The sequence below is a fragment of the Sus scrofa genome, chromosome 8 (genome assembly GCF_054392235.1).
Source record: "Sus scrofa isolate SSC_HxYL_T2T_F1_AM1 chromosome 8, Sscrofa_HxYL_maternal_Yorkshire_Landrace_v2.0, whole genome shotgun sequence".
Classification (NCBI taxonomy): domain Eukaryota; kingdom Metazoa; phylum Chordata; class Mammalia; order Artiodactyla; family Suidae; genus Sus; species Sus scrofa.
The window spans coordinates 78,300,549-78,322,935 of record NC_139390.1 but is presented as its reverse complement, the minus strand read 5'-3'; the positions used below and the strand labels follow the sequence as shown (position 1 = coordinate 78,322,935).

The window sequence follows — 22,387 nt, the reverse complement described above, 5'->3', positions numbered from 1 at the left end:
ATCACTTTGTTTTTAGATTCCACATATGTCATATCATGTGATGGTTGTCTTTGTCCCTTACCTCACTTAATATGATAATCTCTTGGTCCATCCATGTTGCTGCAAAGGTATTATTTCATTCTTTTGACGGCTGAGCAATATTCCATTGTATATACGTGCCACATCTTCTTTATCTGTTTCTCTGTTGATGGACATTTAGGTTGCTTCCATGTCTTGGCTGTTGTATATATAGTGCTGCAATGAATATTGGGATACATGTATCTTTTTGAATTATAGTTTTCTCTGGCTAGATGCCCAGGAGTGGGATTGCTGGATCATATGATAACACTGTTTTTAGTTTTTAGGTTTTTTTTTTTTTTCAAGAAGCCTCCATAACTGTTCTCCATAATGGTTATACATCCCCTACCAACAGTGTGGGAGGGTTCTCTTTTCTTCACACCCTCTCCAGCATGTATTGTCTATAGACTTTTTGATGATGGCCATTCTGGCTGGTGTGAGGTAATACCTCGTTATAGTTTTGATATGCATTTCTCCAATAATTAGTGATGTCGAGCATTCTTTTCATGTGTTTTTTGGCCATCTGTCTGTCTTCTTTGGAGAAATGTCTATTTCGTTCTCCTGCCCACTTTTTGATTGGGTTATTTGGTTTTTTGATCTTGAGCTGCATGAGCTGATTGTATATTTTGGAGATTAATCCCTTGTTGGTTGCTTCATTTGCAAATATCTTCAGCCATTCTGTAGATTGTATTCCTGTTTTGTTTATGGTTTCCTTTGCTGTGCAAAAGCTTTAGCGTTTAATTAGGTCCCCTTTGTTTATTTTTGTTTTTATTTTCATTACTCTGGAGGTAAATCCAAAAAGATATTACTGCGATTTATGTCAAAGAGTGTTTTGCCTATGTTTTTCTCTAAGAGTTTTATAGTATCCAGGCTTTCATTTAGGTCTTTTTTCTTTTCTTTTTGGCCACACCTGCAGCATATGGAAGTTCCCAGGCCAGGGATTGCATCAGAGCCACAGCTGCACCCTACACCACAGCTGCCGCAATGCCAGACCCTTAATCTGTTACACCATAGCAGGAACTCCAGTTAAGTGTTTTTGAAGGAGCCAGTTTTTTTCAAAACTGGTAACTAGTCAGAAGCCAACTGAGGAAAATAAAGGCCACTTTCAGTGTTGGCTCTCTGTATATCTAAAAGCACTTTTAGGTTATCTGCTTTGACAGTTATCCATTTGTTTATTTAATATTTCCTGGGTGCGAACCACTTGTGAGGCAGTGTGCTAAGACTCCAAAGAATTTATGCTTCTGTGGGTACATGTGTTGCTATTTACCATACTAGAAATGAAAACTGATACATTTTTAAAACACAAGAATACACAAGCACATATTCCATTATCTGTCCCAGCAGTGGCATCATTACAAGCTGTGTAACCTCTAGAAAGCTCCACTGCACACTCATGAAAAAATGAGAGTGGAAAAGGCAGATAATGTGTTAGTATCGTTATGGAAATTGTTTTCATAAGACCCTCTGAGAGGGTCTTTGGTACCCGCTAGAATCCTCAGACCACCCTTTGGGAACTACTGATCTGGTTTGCATTTAATTAATTATGTTGACTTTTAGAATAACCTAAAAAATAATATAATATCCCTGCTTTATTTGTGAAAGACCAGTTTGGAAACAATAATGTTTTCAGGCCACCAGGGTTTTGTTAAGTTTGTTATATATTTATACATCCTTCAGTTTCCCCATGAATCCAGTGGGAAAGATGGTAGTTCTGGCCATCAGTTCATCGAATCTCCTGTCTTTTCCTGTGTGTTCATCAAACTAGACTAGATCATTAGCATCTCCACAATTGAATTACCCAATAAGTCCCCTCTAGCATCAGCCCTGCCAGGGATTTTCAATCCATGTGACATAATTGAGTATTTAAAGCTAGCCTGGAAACTTTCTTTGACGGGAGGGGTCCTGCTGTATGTAGCTTTCTGTCATTTTCCCATCCTGCTGGATGAATGTCACATCAAATAGATGGTCCTTAAACATGGCATGAATGAATGGAAGGATGAAAGCTTATCATCCTCAGGACGATTTTTTGTGTGTATTGTTATTGTTATTCTGCTTCACATTTTTGTTCTGATTAGTCTCACTGGTAATTTATACCTTTAAAATCTGGAGACTTCCCCGAATAATCCCACTTTCCAGCTTCTCTGGAAACATGTGCTTCTATGCAGTGCTGGCCCATCGAAGTCCCATGTGGCAGCAGCCTGGACAGAATAGAGGCTGCCCTTCCGATGGGACCTCCCTCCCTGTCCCCACCACCACCATACTCCTCTTGTCCCCGGAGTCCAAGGTCCTTTGTCATGATGTTTGCTTTACTGTCTTTCACAGAGTAGAGAACTATCTGCATATAAGGCCCTCTAACAAAAGAAGGAAATGAAAGAGCCTGAAGGGGTCATGTGTTTAACAGAAATGAGAAATGGGAGCAGGCATAGTCCTGTGTAGAAGTGAATATTATTGCTAGGGTTGAGTGAGCCAACACATACAAACTCACACCTCCTTTTTCTCTTTGACCTTCCCTGCGCGACTCCTCTGGCATCTGAGTTTTATTCTCCTAGAGGAAGCAAGACAGAATGCTGTTGTTAATAGGAATGTAATCATTACTCTTGCAAGTCCCATTTTGAGAAATTGCTTGTATTACTCTACGTCTGATACGCCACAGTAATGGAAGGAAGAGGAGACGTAGATATCAATGGGAGATGAAGACATCACTTATTTCATCTTTGAGAGATAAAATCATGACCAAACAGGTTGTAAAATAATAAGACTGGCTCCACAAGTTACACACAGAACCAGGCATTGTTGTCATGGCTACACTTATTATTTATCCTCATCTTAAAATCCCTTTGTTTTTAAGGGCTGCACCCATGGCATATGGAGGTTCCCAGGCTAGGGATCGAATCGGAGCTGTAGCTGGCAGCCTACACTATAGCCACAGCAACGTGGGATCTGAGCCTCGTCTGTGACCTACACCACAGCTCACAGCAACACTGGATCCTTAACCCTTGGACCAAGGGCCAGGGATCAAACCTGTGTCTATGATGGGAACTCCTTAAAATCCTTTTTATCATCCACTCTTTCAACCACTCCCCCCCTCCCCACCCCATATTTTCTCAATTTTCACCTGGTCCTTTTTTTTTTTTTTTTTTTTTTTTTTGCTTTTTAGGGCTGCACACACAGCATATGGAAGTTCTCAGTCTAGGGGTCAAATTGGAGCTGCAGCTGCCGGCCTACACCACAACCACAGCCACAGCCACACCAGATCCTTAACCCACTGAACGAGGCCAGAGATCGAACCCACATCCTCATGGATTCCAGTCAGGTTCGTTACTGCTGAGCCATGACAGGAACTCCCCTCATGTGGTCCTTTTGATTAAATGTCCATCTAGTTGCTCTTTTTTTTTCCCCCCTTTGGCTGGCAGTTTTCAACTTTGGTTTCACATTTGTGATTACCTGGAAGCATTTAAAAAGTATTCTAGTGGGTGTTTTGTAGCAGGAGCTTTTTTGGGCTCGCTGTTCTGCTCTCTTGTCCTGTATGTGATTTATAGACAGGGTAGCAGCTTACACATGAACTAACATTTGAAACTCAACTGTCAGATCTCATTAGCTGAAATTATTGGAGTTGCATTTAAAGCAGAATGCGTTCGATAACAGTGACCTCTTTTTAAAAAGCCATTGCATTTGTTCCCAAGTTAAAATAAGGTCAGAGAATAGGGTAGAATGTTAGTGGCAGCTTAGTTCTTTTACCTCGAGAGAATTTAAAAAGGTAAATAATGCAAATTACTTACATTGCTATAAGAGTCTGCAATGAGTTTGCTTAATTTCAGGAAGATACATTTAAAATAATGCAAACCAATTGGTGTTTTGATAGTTGGTGAGTTTTAGTCATCTGGAGTCCAGTGAGAATATCCACATGCTCTTAGATCAGGTTTTCAAAGTTGGTCTGTGTCATTCTGGGTGAATGTAGACCATGTAGACGGCAACCTGAATGCTGAATTTGTGTTTCATTATTAAGTAGCACTTTGTTGAGCTAAAAGAACAACCAGGCATACTCTTCAGGGCTGAAAGTTTCCTTAAAGTATTACTTACTCCCATCAAAGCCTAATGCAATTCCCTGAGTGCTTATTTTTATTCTTTGGATATGGCTTATACCAGGACAGCTGGCTCAACAGCCCTCCTGTGCTACCTTCCAGAAAGATCAGGCTGGCTTGGGCATCATGTCTTGTGGCTCTACCAAGTCATGTCACCTGTCAGCAGAAGCAACTAATGCAGGGAGTTCTCTGATGGCCTGGTGGGTTGAGGCTCCTGCGTTCTCACTGCTGTGACAATGGTTGCTGCTGTGCGGTGTAGGTTCAATCCCTGGCCCAGGAATTCCCACATACTGCCTGTATGGCAAAAAAGAAAAAAAATACAAAAAAAAAAAAAAAACCCAAAAAACTCAAGAGAGAGCCTGAAATAAACACTGCAACTCTCATTAAAAAAAAAAAAAAAAAGTTTAAAATAAATACATAAATAAATAAAAATTAAAAAAAAAAGAAGCAACTAATGCAGCCTGTACCTGGGAAAGGTGGGCAGTTGAGCATCGCTGGTGTTCAAAGGGCCTGCGGGGAATGACAGAGGATGGCAGGTGACGGGCGGGGTCAGATCATGGCACGGTTTAGCACGGCAGGTCAAGGACTTTGTCTTCTCCTGGGAGCAGTGGGGAGCATGTCTTCCCTGATAAGCAGTTTCGATGGAACTGTCTGAAAGCTGAGGTGGGTAAGGGCTTTGGAGGGAACAAGACGGGAGAGAAGTAAACAGTTAGGAGAATCCCTGGTATCTAGTTACCTAGTAGGTATTCAATATTACTTTATGCTGAACAGTATTGCCACCGTCCATGGGGCGATGAAATGAGCTTAGGAACAGAAGTGGAGAAGAGGAGGTGGAATCCGTAGGACTGAGTGATTGATTAGAGGAGAAAAATCCTAAGGCCCGTTTTTGATCACATTGATGGTGAGCCTATAAGGTATCCAGATGGAGATTTTTGGATGGAGCCATTCAATTGAAATGATCCAAATAATTTCATGCATCAAAGAAAAAGAAAAAAAAAAAAAAAAAAAGGTGTTCCTGTCATGGAGCAGTGGAAATGAATCCGACTACAAACCACGAAGTTACGGATTCGATTCCTGGCCTTGCTCAGTGGGTTAGGGATCTGGCATTGCCGTGAGCTGTGGTGTAGGTTGCAGATGTGGCTCAGATCCTGTGTGGCTGTGGCTGTGGTGTAGGCCAGTAGCTACAGCTCCAATTCGACCCCTAGTCTGGGAACCTCCATATGCTGTGGGTGCAGCCCTAAAAAGAAAAAAAAAATAATTTCAGGCATCAGCCTTCTTTGGGCCTTGCACATAAAAGTTCACTGTTATGCGGATATCAATTTTGTGTCCTCAGCAAAATGTCTTCTTGAGAACAGGGCCTATGCTCATTGGGCACAGAGAAAGCACTCAGTATATACATATTGGCTAGTTAATGAAAAAGTTCAGTGTTTCAGTCCAAATGATGAATTTGGCTGTTGACACTGCAGATTCATCACCCAGCATGACCATCTTTCCAGTATTTCTTTTGATGGTAGTGACACAATAGTATGCTTGGAATAATTCATTATGCTCTGCAGTATCCCAAGTCACATGATACAACTGATTTGGGACCTTTCTCTGATTTTTAATTTTGTATAGGTGGACAGCTCTCTGGCTACAGGTTGTCTAGTGGCCCAGAAAGGTCTCAGAGCCCAAATGATGGTTCCTCCACAGTTTCATGGTCTCTTGGGGGTAGGTTGCCAGAATAAAAGAGAGGATGCCTAGTTAAACTTGAATTTCAGATAAGCAATGAATAATAGTTTAATGAGTACATCTGTGAAATATTTTGATTCGCTTCAAACTTCATTTCAACATTCAGTTATTAGCATCTTGCTATAGTGACTGCAACTCTCTCGCAAATGCTTTTCCTTGACTTATTTGAATGTAACTTGCACACTTCGCAACAGTTTGCCTCTGAATCCCTTAGCACTTAATCCTAAGAATGAAAGCATTTTTTAAAAAATATAACAATGCAATATTTGGGACATCCTTGGGCATCCTGTGTTTTTATTCAGTAAATCGAACAGCTCTGCCCTGGGGGTTGTGGCTGCTAGACTGGCCAAGCATGGGCTTTGCCAACCCACAGACCAGGACTCAGTGGGATTTGACTTGACTTACTGGCTCTGTGGGTGGAGGAAAGCTACCATTTCCTTATCTGCAAAATGGGATTTTTTTTTACCTTACAGGGTCCGTGTAAGGCTTAGAGATCCTGAGCCTAAGGCCCTAGCACTGCACCTGACCCCTAGAGACTTTCAGTATGTAGCAGCTGCCATGGTAGTAATAACAGTTGCCCTTCTCTGAGCTGAATGTCAGGGGAAGGAGATAAAAATAAAGACGCAACTGTTTTAGAAATGTTGGCAGCTGTATTTATAAACTCGCTTCTGTTCTCTCATTCCCTGTCCCTACTTAGTGTACACACACACACAAACACACACACACACACACACACACACACACACACACACATACATACACACACACACCACACACCATCTATTCTGGGATTTATTGTGGGTCCCTTGACAAACATCCAGCCATTTGGGGTGGAAGAAAAAAGATACATTAAAGGTGCAGGAAAAGCCAACCCTCTTGAGAGCAAGATTTGAATGGAATCAGAGGTGGTGTGAGACTTGTTTGGGTGTTGACTCCACTAAGAGTGACCAGGGAGAGGCCGATGATGGGGGTAGAAGCAGGCAGTGAGGAGAACCCGGGGTGGTAACAGCATCTGCTCTCAGTGTGGCTCCGGCAGGCTGTTGGGATCGTTGTTGCTAGGTTTTTCATGTGCTTTGTTTAGTGAAGGACTCCAACTGTTTATTTCTGCCTTGAAACTTCATCATGCTCAACTTGAAACTTGGAGGAACAAGTTCAAGTCAGACTGTCAGGAGAACAGCCAGTTTTACCCTCCCTTCTGGAAGGGATTGTGTCTTCCTCCTTTCTGGAAACTCTTCCTCTGTCTTTGGATTTTTTTTTTTTTTTTTTGCCTAAAAGCTGGATACAAATCAGGCAAGAAAAACTTGGGCAGTTAACCATCTGTTCTTTCACACCACCTGGCTCTTTTGGGGTTTGTAATCCTGAAATCATGTTCTTTACTTGAATAAGTAAATGAGGTTGCAAATCCTTTCTTTTTTATTGAAGCGTAGTTGATTTACAATATTGTATTAGTTTCAGGTGTACAGCAATTTGGTAATATCTATACATGTATATTTCTGCATTCTTTTTTTAGTTCTTTTCTATGATAGTTTCTCACAAGCTAGTGAATAGAATCCCCTGTGCTAGATAGTAAATCCTTTTTGTTTTCTATTTTGTATATGGTACTATGTATCTGTTCATCTCATACGCCCAATTTATCCCTTCCCATACCCCCTTTCCCCTTTGGTAACCATAAATTTGTTTTCTGTGTCCATGACTCTGTTTTGGTTTCATCACTAAGTTCATTTGTACGATTTTTTAGATTCCACGTATAAGCGATATATAATATTTATCGTTCTCTGACTTTTCACTTAGTGTGATAATCTCTCAGACCATCCATGTTGCCGCAGCAAATCCTTTCGCACTCCACACACCGTGATGCTCATCATGAAAAGTGGGTGAGGAATACAGGGTCAAATCAACCCTCCTGACAACGACAGGAAAAGAAACGCTGTGAAGCGCAGTGTTGGGGATGGGGCCCTTGGAGCTCGGGAGGGAGAACTGGCCCCAGCGGACGAGGCATCAGCATTGCTCTTGTGTCACTGGGACCGAGGAGAAGCCTAGATGAAGTTAATTCTCTGTTTCCCACACATTCTGCTTCCCCCTGGGGTCTATGCATACATGTCATAGAATCTGAGTTTCTTTCCTAGATTTTCACTTTCTTAAAAAAGATAAAGGAACAAGTATTTTTTTCTGCTCACAGAAGCCATTTATTTCTGATGTGAGAAAGATCCAAACAATGCAGAGAACCATCACAGAGGAATGGAGATGCACAGAGATGAGTGCTGTTAGTTGTTTAGTATAGAGGCTTAGAGCTTTGGAGGGTAACTGAAAGATTGAAATTGTGAAATTATATGTTCATCCCCCTGCGATGCTTTCATGCTTGGCATTTTATCTGCGGGTCTTGTCCACACTTACGTATATTTCTCATTGTCTGCTTTTGCCATTTAACATTCATAATGAGCATGTTTCTTATTTCTGTGTAGTTTTATAATTCTGATGTTGGCTTTCTACTCCAGCCTGTGAATTTTCAAAAATCTACTAAGTCATCCTTGTCCTGGTCAACATTTTATTTCCAATTTTATGCGGATTCTTTCTTGTTTCAACCTAAACTGAGTTTTTGTGTGTGTGTTTTTGCCTTTTCTAGGGCCACTCCCATGGCATATGGAGGATCCCAGGGGTCTAATCGGAGCCGTAGCCACCGGCCTACACCAGAGCCACAGCAGCACAGGATCTGAGCCACGTCTGCAACCTACACCACAGCTCACGGCAACGCCGGATCCTTAACCTACTGAGCAAGGCCATGGATCGAACCCTCAACCTCATGATTCCTAGTCAGATTCGTTAACCACTAAGCCACGACGGGAACTCCTAAACTGAGTTTTATGTAGGGCTGGAAGAGAGGGTCAGGACTCAAGACTTTCCTTCTCTTTTCCCACTTTTATTGTTTAACATTTGTTGGGTTGTGTGCATTTGAGCAGACTCATGGAAGTGACAGGATTCCTTTTTTAATTCAGACCAAGTCCGGGAACCCCCACATCCCCAACCTGAAGATGGTAGTAGTCAAGATCATAGTCACCCATTGTTGAGTATTTTGAGTGTGGCCTGAGATAAGCGCTCTGCTGAAACCTCATTTAATCCTTTCAATAATCCTAGCCTAGCCCTCCTTCCCACATGGGCTGGTGTCACTGCAAATAGGCAGCTGGCATAATAATTAGGAAAGTCAAGTAAAAAAATAAATCCAAGGAGTTCCCACTGTGGCTCGACAGGATTGGCAGGAGCACTGGGACACAGGTTCAATCCCTGGCCCGGCACAGTGGGTTAAGGATCTGGTGTTGCCGCGATGGCAGCTTAGGTTGAAATTGCAACTCGGATCTGCTTCCTGGTCCAGGAACTCCATATGCCACGGAGAGGCTAAGAAAGGAAAAAAAAAAAAAAAGTTAATTAAAAATAAAAAACAAATCCGACTTAGATAAGGAGAGACTATTTGAAAGGATTACGGTGAAGGGAGAGGAGTTGCAGTACACGGAGGGGCTTGCATTAGGGGGACCTCTGACTATGTGATCTGTGGGGCCTCAGGGGAAGCCTAAAGGGATTTTCTTTTACAGGGAGGAGTTCACCAGGCTAGGAAGGAGAGAAACTCAACCAAAGTTTGGTTAACAAGCATTTTTCCCCCAGCACTACTAAGGTATGATTAACAAACAAAAATTGTATGTATTTAAGGTGTACAGTGGGTTGCGTCATGAAATGATTACACAATCAAGGCAATTCACAAAGCCATCACCTCACAGAGTTACTTCTTTGCACGTGTGGCAAGAACACTTGAGATCTGTTCTCTTAGCAATTTTCAAGTGTACGATTCAGTGTTACTAACTGTAGTCACCATGCTGTCTCTTAACAAGCATTTTGCTCCCATTGATCAGTGGGGGCAAGCTATTCCACTAACTCCAATACAAAAATGGGGCATCTGGAGGGTCGGTGTCTCACCTTATCTTCAGTAAACAAGAGAGTCACATGGGGAAGGGTGTTTCCTTGCAGCCAGCATTTCCCCAGAATGGAGAGATAGGGATTCCTGAACCATTGCTGTTTGCAGTGAGTCCTGGAGCGGCTCGATGCTGGCAAACCTCAGGCATTCACTAACCTTTTTTGTTTGTTTGTTTGTTTTTTGTCTTTTCCAGGGCTGCACCCATGGCATATGGAGGTTCCCAGGCTAGGGGTCTAATCGGAGCTGTTGCTGCCGGCCTACACCACAGCCACAGCAGTGCCAGGTCTCAGCCACGTCCGCAACCTACACCACAGCTCATGGCAACGCCGGATCCTTAACCCACTGAGCGATGCCAGGGATCAAACCTGAAATCTCATGATTCCTAGTTGGATTTGTTAACCACTGAGCCACGAAGGGAACTCCCACTAATCTTTTTGAGCTTTGGTCTCCTGAGGTATAAAGTGGGAAAATGTGTTTTTTTTTTTTTGTCTTTTGTTGTTGTTGTTGCTATTTCTTTGGGCCGCTCTCGCGGCATATGGAGATTCCCAGGCTAGGGGTTGAATCGGAGCTGTAGCCACCGGCCTATGCCAGAGCCACAGCAACGCGGGATCCGAGCCACGTCTGCAACCTACACCACAGCTCACGGCAACGCCGGATCGTTAACCCACTGAGCAAGGGCAGGGACCGAACCCGCAACCTCATGGTTCCTAGTTGGATTCGTTAACCACTGCGCCACGACGGGAACTCCTGTTTGTTTTTTTGGTTTTTTTTTTTTTTGTAGACTATTAAGGGGATTGATGAGATAAGGTGGCAACATAATGCCTGGCTTTTGATTTGTATTCTGAAGCTCAAAAACCTTTCATATCCTACCCACAGCTGTATATGGGATAAAATCTAGTCTCCTATGACCCCAACCTGCCTTTCTAAATGAATCTCCCCACTCCCTATAAAACCCACACCCAGTCACACCTAAAACTGTCCCTCCTCTCTATCTTTATTATCTCATTCTTCACATCCGCTCTTTTTTTTTTTTTTTTTTTTTTTGGCTTTTTGGCTTTTTGGCATTTCTTGGGCCGCTCCTGTGGCATATGGAGGTTCCCAGACTAGGGTCGAATTGGAGCTGTAGCTGCCGGCCTCTGCCACAGCCACAGCAACACGGGATCCAAGCCTTGTCTGCAACCTACACCACAGCTCACAGCAACACCGGATCGTTAACCCACTGAGCAAGGGCAGGGACCGAACCTGCAACCTCATGGTTCCTAGTAAGATTCGTTAACCACTGCGCCACAATGGGAACCTCCACTCTTTTTTATTTTTAAATCTTTTTTGGCCGCCCGCAGCATATGGAGTTCCTGGGCCAGGGGTCAGATCCGAGCCATAGTACCAACCTCCAGCTGCAGCAACACTGGATCCATAACCCACTATGCCGGGCCGGGTATTGAACCTGCGTCCTATTGCTTCAGAAATGCTGCTGATCCCATTGCACCACAGTGGCAACTCCCACATCCACTCTTTCTGATAAAACAGAGGGCTCCAGGGTAGATGAATGTGGAGCAGACTGGGAGGAGGGACTCACTCTGCCCAGCCGGAGAGGAGGGTTGTATCCATCCCAGCTGTCCATAAGGCATCCACCCCCATGACCTCCTGGGCTTGCCAATTTTTTTATTCATTCTTCCTGGCTCGCTTTAAGCACCGCCCGTCTCCCTCTCAGTTCGTGGTCTGAACCCTATGGAGATTGTTGCCTGCTATACTTGTTGGCCATTTATTACATGCGTCTTTATTTTAGTGATTATCTTGCCGGGGTATATCCCTGTCTTCCTAAACAGAGGGTAAATGCCTGGGACTCAGGAACCATGTCTGTGTTGCTGGGTATCTCTCCCTACAGAGTCTGGCACAGACATAGTGTTGGGACAATTTGCATGTGGAGTTCTGTGCTTTGCAAGAAAACCATGGGTGTAGCGCTGCTTTAAATAGCTATTAGGAAGGGGACCACAGCGCGACACAGATTTTTCTTTCCACCCACAAAAGGAACTAGCTGCTCTTAGCTCTTTACAATACTAGGAAAAAGATACGCAAACCAATAGGTGCTGGATGTATGTGTTTCTGATCGTATTGAAGCTGTTGCTTTCTCCGTGGCCGATGTGGCTGAAATGGCCAGGGGACCACCGCTTCCTCTGGGTACACTTTAAAGGCTCCTTGGATGGGTAGCTCTCAGACTGTGGCTTTGCCTTTGATGGCGCCTGTCTTTCTTCTGCTCTTCTCTGGTTGCCTCATGTCAAGGTCTTCCCTCCCAGCATCTTATGAGCAAGATGGATGGAAAATAGGGTTTTCTAGTACTGTGTTTTGTTGACTGAACCAAGATTTCCCCAAGATCTACATTGTCCTAGACACGATGGGGAGGATTAAAGAAAAAAATCATACTCCTTTTTTGTAGGTCAGCACCTTCTGTTTTGACTTTTTTTTTTGCCATTTCTAGGGCCACTCCCACAGCATATGGAAGTTTCCAGGCTAGGGGTCGAATTGGAGCTGTAGCTGCCGGCCTACACCACAGCCACAGCAACGCAGGATCCGAGCCTCGTCTGTGACCTACATCACAGCTCACGGCAACGCCGGATCGTTAACCCACTGAGCAAGGGCAGGGATCGAACCCACAACCTCATGGTTCCTAGTTGGATTTGTTAACCACTGGCCACGATGGGAACTCCAAGCAGCTTCTGTTTTGAGGAGACAACCATTAACCTAAAATGCTCCAGCATTGAGTTGCTGCACTTTTCTTCTCACTTTTGGTTGCTGATATCACCTGCTTCATGTTCATTCCTATTAACTTCAGTTCCTAGAAGACATTTTCTGTCCTGAACACTTTTTACCCTAAGAAATCCCTATGCCATGTATGATGGGGTTCATAGGAAGGGGTGATCCATCCAGCTGAGGAAAGATGCCCAAGGAATTCATGGAGGAGGGGAAGTTTTTGCCCCGCCCCTTTCTGGAAATTTCTGAACAAGAGAAAGAACTTCTTATTTTAATGAAATCAGATGACTTTAAAGGTGTCTCTGAGCCTCCAACATCCTCTAGAAGAAAAATAATTATTTACATGTTAGACTTCTGATAGTTTTTTTGTTTGTTTTTGTTCATTTGTTTGTTTTTAATTGTTTTTGCTTTTTAGGGCCGCACCTGCGGCATATGGAGGTTCCCAGGCTAGGGATCCAAACCACATCTGCAACCTACACCACAGCTCATGGCAACGCTGGATCATTAACCCACTGAGCAAGGCCAGGGTTCGAACCCACGTTTTTATGAATACTAGTTGGGTTCGTAACCCGCTGAGCCACAGTGGGAACTCTCGACTTCTGATAGGTAACTTATTAGTTTTAGTTAGGTTACGTTCATGTTACTGAGCTGTTTCCAGGTGTTGTATGTACACTTGATGCTAGAGAAACTCTCCCATATAACATGCATAACTAAAATGTGTAGTAGATTGACACCCATTTTATTAAAATGTTGTATGCCGAGGTGGGGTGGGAGAGTGGAGAAAAGGGGCGCCGGTTTCCAGATCCAGCTCTGACAGAAGCAGCTGGGTGACCTTGAACATGCTCTTCTTCCATGCCTTCTGGGGCCTCTGCGTTACATCTGGTCAACCTTCCCAGTTCTTCTGTCCGCTCTGGGCCTGCCTCTCCCCTCCTCCTCCCCAGAGAGCTATGATGCCTGTTTAGAAGATGAAAGACCATGAGGCTCTTTAAAACTGACTAGAATGACCAGTTAGGTTGCTCTGTGATGGGGGGGTGGGGGGGTAGTGACAGGGGGATTGGGGTGGGTGGAGGCAGGGGAGGGGGTTTACTGGGGAGAGAGTCTGAGCTGGATCCAGAGCTTGGAGGCAAGGGCTTCTGTGCTTTGTCTTCATGCTTTTCTATCTCACCCATCTGACCTCAACTCAGTAAATCCATGCTAATAGGAAAGACCAAGAATATTTCAATAATGTGTTGTTCAGCCAGAAATCTGATGATGAGATGTTCGGAACTGCTGCCAAACCACAAGGAATCCCCAGTTCTGTGATATGGCCAACTCGGGCATGTGAATTTACTTCCAGTCCTCCAGATGCCTATCTTTGCTTTGACAAGCTCAGGTTTTCTGCATTCGTGCATTCGAGAGTCCCTTTGCTTTTCCCTGCAGAGATTCTTGGGATATTTTCCATTGATTAATAGAGCCATACCGTTACGTTCCCTCAGAGCCTGGCTTCTATTCAGTTGGAGGACTGGATTACTAAAAATTGGCTTCCTGTTGTGTGTTGTGTCACAGGATATTGTAGCATGTGGTTTCGGTCATGTTTTGAAACCAGTACCTCTCTTTAATGTCACTCAAATCCTCACTGCTAGAGAAGTGACAGGTGACAGCAACCTAGTTATTATTTCACTAGTAGCCTTACATTGTCTTTATCACTAGCTCCCATTTTCCTCTTAGGATTTTTTTTTTCTTTCTTTCTTTCTTTGTGTGTGTTTTTTTTTTTTTTAGGACTGCACCTGTGGCATATGGAAGTTTTCCGGCTAGGGGTTGAATCAGAGCCACTGAGCCACAATGGGAACTCTGGATTTTCTTTCTAAAATTTTTTTCAGCATTAATTTTTTTCATTCATTATAAAAAAATTGGAATAGACAAAATCTCATCAAATGAGAGTTCGTCACCATTCGTATTCTGGTTTGTTTACTCTCAGTCTATGCTTTTATCTTGCTTGAATACCTTGGCAATCTTAACTTGAAAAAATGCATAAGTCATGGTCCTGCTCTCAAGGGACTGTAGCTGAATGCCTGGGGGGAGAAATGAGTGAGCCAGGAGGTCAAAGGGCAGGGTGCCCCTCTCTTGGTTCTGGTGTTCAAAGCCAACTGCCTTACACTTGGTAAATATCCCTTTGGTCTTCCCTCCTAGAATATTGTGTTGAGGAATGGTTCCGAGACCTTTGACTCCTGGAAGAAGCCCCCTCTGCCCGTGTACATCCAGTTCTATTTCTTCAATGTCACCAATCCAGAGGAGATCCTCAGTGGGGAGATCCCTCGGGTGGAAGAAGTGGGGCCATACACCTACAGGTAAGTCCTGACCCCCTCCCTGCCACACCATCCAGAAAATGGAGTGACACCCCCCCCCACCAGTAGCCTGAGTCTCTGTCTCTTGCCACCAGCATCCTCTGGGAGCTGCATGCAGAGCACAGGTTCTGGTGGTGTCTGTCTGAAATGCTGCTGGTATTTATTAGGTACTTGTGTGTGAATCTTAACAGAGAATGGCATTGTTGACTGGGCCAGTCTCAGCCTGTTCTGTTGAGAAATATTAAAAAAGAAACCACATAATATAAAATGTGGGGAGTTCCCGTCGTGGCGCAGTGGTTAACGAATCCATGAGATTGCAGGTTCAATCGCTGGCCTTGCTCAGTGGGTTAAGGATCCTGTATTGCCATGAGCTGTGGTGTAGGTCGCAGACGCAGCTCGGATCCCGCGTTGCTGTGACTCTGGTGTAGGCCGGCGGCTACAGCTCCGATTCGACCCCTAGCCTGGGAACCTCCATATGCCGAGGGAGCAGCCCAAGAAATGGCAAAAAGACAAAAAAAGGGGGGGGGCATCCTTACCGTTTTTAAGTGCAGTTCAGTGGTATTAAGTGTATTCACATTGTTGCAAAACAGATCTCTGAAATTTTTTCATCTTGTAAATCTGAAACTGTATAGCCATTAACCAACAACCAACTTCCCCTCTTCTCCCATAACCACCCCCCCAACCCCCCCCCCCCGCCGGCCATCATGCTTTGTTTCTATGAATTGAACCACTGTAGATATTTCCTATAAGTGGAACATTACAGTATTTGTCTTTTTGCTGTCTTTAATTTTGTAACTAAATTCTTTTGGGTGAGGGAGCTGACTGTTCCCCCTGTAAGAATGAACTTACCTGAGGACTGAAAAAAAGGCCCAGCAGTTCTCCTTGGGGGCTCCTGGGCCTGTTCCTGTGGTCATTATCCTCCCTGACATGGGTTCGAATCAATACCCAAGGGAGCCCAGTATTCCATTAAGACGCCTTCTGGGTGGAAGTTCCCTTGTGTCATGGTGAGTTGGGGATCCATCACTGCTACAGCCGTGGCACAGGTTTGATCCCTGGCACAGGAACTTCCACATGCCATGGGTGCAGCCGAAAAAGAAAAAGAGGGAGAGTTCCCATTTCGGTGCAGCAGAAACGAATCCAACTAGTATCTGTGAGGATGTGGGCTCGATCCCTGGCCTCACTCAGTGGGTCAGGGATCCACCATTGCTGTAAGCTGTGGTGTAGGTCACAGACACAGCTCAGCTCCCACATTGCTGTGGCTGGGGTGTAGGCTAGTAGCTGTAGCTCCAGGTTTTGTTTTTGGTTTTTTTTTTTTGTCTTTTTGCCATTTCTTGGGCTGCTCCCTCGGCATATGGAGGTTCCCAGGCTAGGGGTACAATCAGAGCTGTAGCCACCGGCCTACGCCAGAGCCACAGCAACGCGAGATCCGAGCCGCGTCTGCAACCTACACCACAGCTCACGGCAATGCCGGATCCTTAACCCATTGAGCAAGCCAGGGATCAAACTTGCAACCTCATGGTTCCTAGTCGGATTCATTAACCACTGCGTCACGACGGGAACTCCTGTAGCTCCAGTTTGACCCCTGGCCTGGGAATTTCCATATGCCCTAAAAAGAAGAAAAAAAAGTCATCTTTGGGGGCCATTGTGTCTGCTGGTTTAATGCATTGTCATAGATGTCATCTTAGGCATAAATAAATCCTAGAAGTAAATCAGCGTCCCCTGGTTCCATACTCCCTGCATGTTTCCATCTTAGAGGGACCTAAAACTGACACCTCAGGGAAGCCCAGGAACCACTCACAGGGGGTCATGGATAAAATTCAAGGTGGTTTGTGACTTGGGGGAAAAAATGATGGTTCATTTTCATTAACCACTCATTAAAAGTGAGTATTTCCTTCAAGTGTAAACGTAGGCAGCAAATCACAGCCGTGTTGCCAGTACCACGGCTTCAGCCCTAAAGGAAGCCCAGATATTGTTCTGTCTCATGAGAGCTGTTGCTCAAAAGATCATTCATGTTCATAAATACTCCAAAATTACAGTACTTCCTAGACCTGCTATCATATCTTATTTCAAGTGTCAATAATGAAGCACCCATTGGAGTTCCCATCGTGGCGCAGTAGTTAATGAATCCGACTAGAAACCATGAGGTTGTGGGTTCGATCCCTGGCCTTGCTCAGTGGGTTAAGGATCTGGTGTTGCCGTGAGCTGTGGTATAGGTTGCAGATGTGGCTCGAATCCTGCATGGCTGTGGCTTTGGCGTAGGCCAGCGGCTATAGCTTTGATTGGACCCCTAGCCTGGGAACCTCCATATGCCGCAGGACCAGCCCTAGAAAAGGCAAAAAAGACCAAAAAAAAAGAAGCACCCATAATGAAATCATCACAGAATTTTACAGTGCACCTGTATGTCAGTCATTGGTTTCCCTTGTAATCATGGGTAGCTTACTTTCTATATGTGAAAACCTGGATCTGAGAAAGGATCTCCCGGACTTGCCACAGGGGCGCGAGGCACAGTGCAGGTCAGGTCCTGGAGGCCCGAAGGCAGGTTGGATCCTCACTGTTTCGTTTTTGCCTCCATGAGTTTTCCTGCCTCCACTCTCCTCCCTGCCCTGGTCCCTCCCATGCCACTGCCACAGTGATTTATTTTTCCAAAGCATGCATCTGCCATTTCCTCTCCTTCCATGCCCAGGGTCCTGGTGGCTCTCCCTGTGTGACATTCGAGGCCTGAGCGATCTGGCTCTTTCTGTATGTCTAGCCTCTTTGTTTTATTTTCATTTTCATTTAAATTTTTGGCACTCTCAACCTAGAATTTTATTCTCTCGCCAGAGCTGATTTTATACTCTAATCGGAACTCTCCAATAGAAATTTAATATGAGTGCCCACTTAAAAAAATCCAAACAAAACACAACATAGAGCTGTGGGTCAGAGCTCCCTTTGTGGCTTAGCAGGTTACAAACCTTTGAGGAAGTGGGTTCCATCCCTGACCTCAGTCAGTGGGTTAAGGATCTGGTGTTGCCGTGAGCTGTGGTGTAGATCACAGGCATGGCTCAGATCCCGAATTGCTGTGGCTGTAGCATAGGCTGGCAGCTATCCTCCCATTTGACCTCTAGCCTGGGAACCTCCATCTACTGCGGGTGCGGCCCTAAAAAGACACAAGAAATCAGTAAATAATATATATAACAGCAAAGATAACGTTGAAAGTGCAATAAAGCAAAATAAGAAAAAATGCTACTCTCTGCAATTTCACTGTCTCAAAGATAATATTTTAGTGGATATTTTCTCAGCTGTTTTTCCACAGGGGAGTTTTCCTTTTATACTGTTATACTGTTTATACTTATACGTGCACTTCTTTGTACATGTATATTCTGTTTCTTTAATATCCCATCCTAGGAGTTCCCGTCGTGGCTCAGTGGTTAACGAATCCGACTAGGAACCATGAGGTGACGGGTTCGATCCCTGGCCTTGCTCAGTGGGTTAAGGATCTGGCGTTGCCGTGAGCTGTGGTATAGGTCGCAGATGCGGCTTGGATCCTGAGTTGCTGTGGCTCTGGTGTAGGCTGGTAGCTATATAGCTCCAATGAGACCCCTAGCCTGGGAACCTCCATATGCCATGGGAGCTGCCCAAGAAATGGCAAAAAAAAAAAAAAAAAGCAAAAACAAAAAACCCATCCTAGGTATTTTGCCATGTATGCCTTGATCTTTATACAAATACATTTTCATGATGATAATATTCAAGACATAGAGGGACAGTATTACCATACTTTACTTAACCATTCCTGTCTTCTGGGACATGCAGGTCACTTGTCCTTTCATCCTTTGATTACCCCGTGGATTGAATTTCTCCTGATGTTTGCGAACCAGTCGTGTTTCCACATTCTTAGTTCTTGTCCTTTGCTGGTTTGCCTGTCTGGGTTCTGGTGTGTTCATGCCACCCGGTAAATTTTTAATATGATGATGATATGAACTCTTTGTCGTAATTGTGGCAACTGTTTATTATTTACCTTTTTCATTCTAAAATGTATATGTAATAAAATCTATTCTTGTATGAACTTTTCTATCTTTTCTGAGCTTAAAAAGTCCTACTTCCTGCAACGGTGTGATAGTCAAGTCTAATTTCTTAGAGTTCTGTTTTTTCACATGTAGTTTCTTATGGATCAAACTGTCTTCTTGCACTTTAGCTAAGGTAGGACCTTTGTTTGAAGTTTTGAATTCATAAAAACCCTTTGGTCCTTTATGCAACTCTGAGCCAAGTTACATAATTTTTAAAAATACCAAAGAGATGATAGAAAAATTTTAAATGCCATGGTTCTTGCTTCCATCATAGTAGGAGAATGCATGTTTGTTTTTCTGAACCTGACTCTCTCTTTTCTGATAGGACCTTTCTTCTCAAAATAGAAACAGAAATAGCTTTAGGTAATTTTTTTTTTTTTAAAGCAAAGGTAAGAAATATAGAAAAAGATCTGCCTTATCCTGTATCAAAAGGTGGCGACCAGGTGAGTTATAGATGCACAGGGTGGTCCTGTAAGAGCCAGGGGCTCAGGGTAACAGGGGGACAGGGGACCGTTTCCATCTTCAAGAGTGAAGTTGTTTCTTGCATGCCCCCAACAAACATGGGCCGCCTTTCATCCAGGTTTTTTTTCCTCAGTGTCCTGCCCTGGGCTCCAGGTGTTCAGTCTTTCACCTAAGTGACAAGGCAGTGGTGATACAAAGTTAAAGACAGATACTGCCCTGACCCCACCTTTGGCCAGCTTCCCTGCTCTGCCCTCTCTTGGTCCCGTTTGCTCTGTGTCTTCACGTCTCCGCTGGGTGTCTGCTTAGCCCAGCCTCGCCCGGAGCTGCAGGTGGCTGTGCAGTGTGGCATCCTCCGCCCGTCAGTTTTCTCACCCTCCACCAAGGAAGCATATCCTAGCTCTCCCGCTGCCTCTGTCTGGAAGCCCCTCCCCCTCCCACCCAAGGAAGCCTGCTCCTTCTAGAACCTAGAGTACTCCTGCCTGGTAATGCCCATTCCACTGGCCACTCCGCCCTCCTCTGACCTAGCACCATGGGGCAACTCCAGAACGCTTTCCACGTGTGAAATAGCCATTTCAACAGCAGCCTGCCCTGTTCTGCCATGGATTCTTCAAAGACAGGAACCAGGTCATAACAGCTTTCTGTCTCAAGAACTTGGCACAAACCCCCTCCTACACGAGACCAATAGTGGCTGTTTCCTAAAGCATGAGTGTGTGCCAGGCAGTGCTGGAACTGAATGACAAGCTTTTATGGATTTAATTCTCACAACAGCCCTACAAGGAAGGGACACTGTTATCTCCATTTTGCAGATGAGGAAACGGAGACAGAGAAGCTAGTAACGGATGAGCCAGGATTGAAAGCCAAGTCTGGCAGCCAGATCTCCACCCATGCTGTACCCAGGGTGCTTATCACTGCTTCTAGGAATCCTCAACAGAGAGCAGGGGTTCAGTGGAGCATAGAGATGACTTGGGAGATGGGATTGTATTGTGTTTTCTGTATCTAATTTATCCCGCGCCTCTGAGGAATTTAATGCTGCAGAGATAGTAGTTTTCCAACTGATCAAAATTATTCCTTTTGGTTTCCTTGTCTCAGGCATGTGGTTTGCCTTCTGTGATGGCGAGGTTTCACCTAAAGATTCAGGAGTTTAAAAATTATTTTTTGTTTTAAAAAGTAAGAACGTCTTTAAAAAATTTATTTATTTATTTATTTATTTGCTTTTTAGGGCCGCACCTATGGCATATGGAAATTCCCAGGCTCAGGGTCGAATCGGAGCTGCAGCTGCCAGTCTACACAACAGCTACAGCAACACCAGATCCTTAACCAAGGAGCAGGGCCAGAGATCGAACCCACATCCTCATGGATGCTAGTCAGGTTCACTACCACTGAGCCACAGTGGAAACTCCCTGAAAAAATATTTTCAATGAGAGATCACTAAAATCAATCATGTATTTTCCTGACAGATTAAATAGTTCATGGAGGATAACTGGACCTTTCCCAGCGAGGAGGGCCATCCTCATGATTAACAGTAAAGTGTATTCTGAGCCTGTGATGTCCTGGAGCCTTTGACATTAGTAGGTTTTATTAGCATCTACTGAGCCCTAGGGACCATCCCAGGTACTTTCAAGTATGGTTCCTTAATTAATTGTCTAGACCAAAGATTTTGCTTGGCCTTTTTTTATTTTTATTTTTTGCTTTTTTGTTTTTGACTGTGTTTCTAATTCCAGAAGCTTCCTTGGTCTTCTCCGCTACCGTAGAGCAGGAATCCATCACTTCTTGCTCTCATCCTGCTGTTCACCAGGAGAGCGTCCTGCCTCTGGTTGACTATTGTTGATTGGCTGTCAGGGGGATTTGGGTAGCAAACTTGGTTTTGTTTCTAAAACTCCCTCTCCTTTTCCCGTGGCCTCTCTGGGTCACCAACGTGACAGGCATGCTGGAAAGGGAGGCATTTTGAGCTTCCTCTGACTCTTATGTGTTGTGTTGAGACAGAGGTGTTCCCCCTGACCCCCGCCCCGGTTCCCTTGGTTTTCCTGGCCTCTGTGGGGTAGGGGGCCATGCCTGATGCCCAAAGGCACCGTCTTCCTTCAATTAGATGGCTCAGCAAAGGCGAGTCATGCGGGAGGGCGGCTGGTGGCTGGGGGAAGTCACATGGTTAGCTGGAGTGACCTGACATAGACCCTTCGTGCCTCCAAAGACTTGAAATAGTTTTGTGGTTCAGGAACTCGTGGCCTTGACCTTTTGGAGTTTATTGAGAAACCAAGTCACGAGGCTGAAAGCGATCAGAGCCTCCACACTCAATTTCCCTTTAAAACATCAGGTTCTTACAAGGTAAGCAACAAAGATGACGTTTTTAAAGTCATCTTGAGAGTCAGTAAGCATACGTGGACATAAATGAAGCAGACTCTAGACCTGGAATTATTCCTGCCTCTAGGTGAGTGACCTCAAGCTTAGCGAAAAAAACAAACAAACAAAGAGAGCCTGGGCAAGGTCATTGATTTTTGTCATTAGTCAGAAAACTTGACAGCACTGAGCCCTGACTTCTGGATCTATGGTTGAATCCCAGCTCTTGGCTGCCTGGCCCAGCTCTCTGTGAGTACAAATTGGTATTCACCCTCAGGTCAGTTTTTTAAAACTTCTGTTTTCTTTTTTCTTATTTTTTTTTCTTTTTTCTTTTTTTGGTCTTTTTAGGGCCCCACCCATGGCATGTGGAAGTTTCCAGGCTAAGGGTCCAATCGGAGCTGCAGCTGCCGACCTATGCCAACGCCACAGCCAGATCCGAGCCAAGTCTACAACCTACACCACAGCTCACGGCAACGCCGGATCCTTAACCCACTGAGCAAGGCCAGGGATCAAACCAGCATCCTCATGGATACTAGTTGGGTTCGTTCCTGCTGAGCCACGATGGGAACTCCTGTACAAGGGTTTTACATGGCATCCTCTATCAGATTTTGTATGTATTTCTCGGGAACTGGAAAGTCAAGGACT

At 44.5% G+C, this 22,387-nt stretch overlaps 1 protein-coding gene across 4 annotated transcripts in view; it reads left to right on the top strand.

The window, feature by feature from the left end:
- The window catches only part of SCARB2 (scavenger receptor class B member 2), a 101,968-nt gene that overhangs the window by 37,943 nt on the left and 41,638 nt on the right, over positions 1-22,387 (top strand). For all 4 annotated transcript variants that reach the window (NM_001244155.2, NM_001444559.1, XM_084971061.1 and 1 more), the window contains 1 exon segment: positions 14,749-14,906. In NM_001244155.2, coding sequence (NP_001231084.1) covers positions 14,749-14,906 — 158 coding nt within the window.